Source organism: Sinocyclocheilus grahami, unplaced genomic scaffold, assembly GCF_001515645.1.
Source record: "Sinocyclocheilus grahami isolate Dianchi unplaced genomic scaffold, SAMN03320097.WGS_v1.1 scaffold299.1, whole genome shotgun sequence".
Lineage (NCBI taxonomy): Eukaryota > Metazoa > Chordata > Actinopteri > Cypriniformes > Cyprinidae > Sinocyclocheilus > Sinocyclocheilus grahami.
In genome coordinates this window covers 989,320-991,139 of record NW_015505478.1, presented here as the reverse complement: position 1 = coordinate 991,139, position 1,820 = coordinate 989,320, and the positions used below count along the sequence as shown (strand labels likewise).

General features: G+C 33.3%; 1 protein-coding gene across 4 annotated transcripts in view; it reads left to right on the top strand.

Annotated features, from left to right (window-relative positions):
- Window positions 1-1,820, top strand: part of LOC107601138 (fibroblast growth factor 13) — a 152,486-nt gene that overhangs the window by 88,695 nt on the left and 61,971 nt on the right. For all 4 annotated transcript variants that reach the window (XM_016293193.1, XM_016293192.1, XM_016293191.1 and 1 more), the window contains exon 3: window positions 395-562. In XM_016293193.1, coding sequence (XP_016148679.1) covers window positions 395-562 — 168 coding nt within the window. The remainder of the gene's footprint in view (window positions 1-394; window positions 563-1,820) is intronic.

Genomic DNA, 1,820 nt, shown 5'->3' with positions numbered 1-1,820 from the left:
TTTTTTATTAAATTTTTTATTATTTAAAAAATTTTTTTAAAGGTCCATTAAAATGATCATGATATGCACATTAATGTAATTAAACAATTTTATACAGTATGAAATCATTGAACATTATTGTAAGTATTTGATGTATCGCCCAGTCCTACTGTGTATTATGCTTTTCTTTGTCTCTTACCTTCTCTTCTCTTTCTTATATATATCAAGCTATTATGTGTTCTGCTAATCTTGTTACTGTTGTTGCTTATTATTATTATTATGACCTTGTTGTTGTAATTTATAATTTGTCTCTTTTCTTTGTGTAATTTCTCTCATTGTGTTGAATTAGTTCTGTTGCTCTGAGCGCTCTCTCCCTTTCTAACCCTGCATTCATTTTGTTATGGCCCGACCGCAGTCCAGGATGATGCTGCCCCAGATACCCAGGAGTACATTATGTTGCGGCAGGATTCCATCCATTCTGCGGATATAAGGGGTAAAGGCTCCCCTTTTCGTGCTAAGTGTCATGAAATCTTCTGCTGCCCACTGAAGCAAGTCTCCCACAAAGAAAGCTCAGAGCCTGAAGGTTTGTGTGCAACACATCCGTGTTTTTCTTTACTTTGCTGATGCTTTTGTACCTTTTACTTGTTTAAGTTTCATTTGAACTTACTTTTGTTTTTTGCATTTTCTTAAAAGCATCTGGTTTGTGCATTTTCTGTTCCTGAGCCATATGTGCGTCTTGTAGATACTGCTTGAAGCCTGCGATGTTGAATGCCCTAAGTACACACTCTCCTTTTCTGTGTGTGTGTGTGTGTGTGTGTGTGTGTGTGTGCTGAATGCAGACCTGTGCTTATGATTCTTCAGATCTGTATTCACCATTGATTACCCGATGATGTCAATCTGCCTCAGCTGAGGCTCCATACTTACATTTCGAGGCACCAATCAGGGCTCTACACTCACATATTTTTTTCCAGGAACATTCATATCCAAGTTAAGATTTTATTAAATATATATGTGACCCTGGACCACAAAACCAGTCATAAGGGTTAATTTTTTGAAATTGAGATTTATACATCATATAAAAGCTGAATAAATACGCTTTCCATTGATGTATGGTTTGTTAGGATAGGACAATATTTGGCCGAGATACAACTAGATTTGAAAATCTGGAATCTGAGGGTGCAAAAAAATCAAAATACAAAGAAAATCGCCTTTAAAGTTGTCCAAATGATGTCCTTAGCAATGTATATTACTAATCTAAAATTAAGTTTTGATATATTTACAGTAGAACATTTACAAAATATCTTCATAAACTTAATATCCTAATGATTTTTGGCATAACAGAAAAGTCAATAATTCTGACCCATACAATGTATTTTTGGCTATTGCTACAAATATACACCAGCGACTTAAGACTGGTTTTGTGATCCAGGGTCACATATGTATGAAATACATAACTTAACAAAGGGCATTAGACACTTTAACACTTTCTATGAAGCCCGTATTTATAATACATTATAAGGGTATTCCTAAGGCATTATAATGAATGCATAATGCATTATAAAAAAACGTATAATATGTTATATCAACTCATGAATAATCATAACAACAGTTATAATACATAATAATAATTACGTATTTGTGGTTATAAGTTTAAGAGTATGATTATTTATAACACACAATGAACACCATATTAAATCTACTTCATTTACAGAATAATGGACTGTATCATATCTTGACATTGTTTATTTAAGATCTGCACAGTATCTTACTACAGCTTGTGAGTGGTTAGATGTTGAGTGTTATTTGAGTGTTTCCTGTGGAGCTAATGTTAATTAATTGAT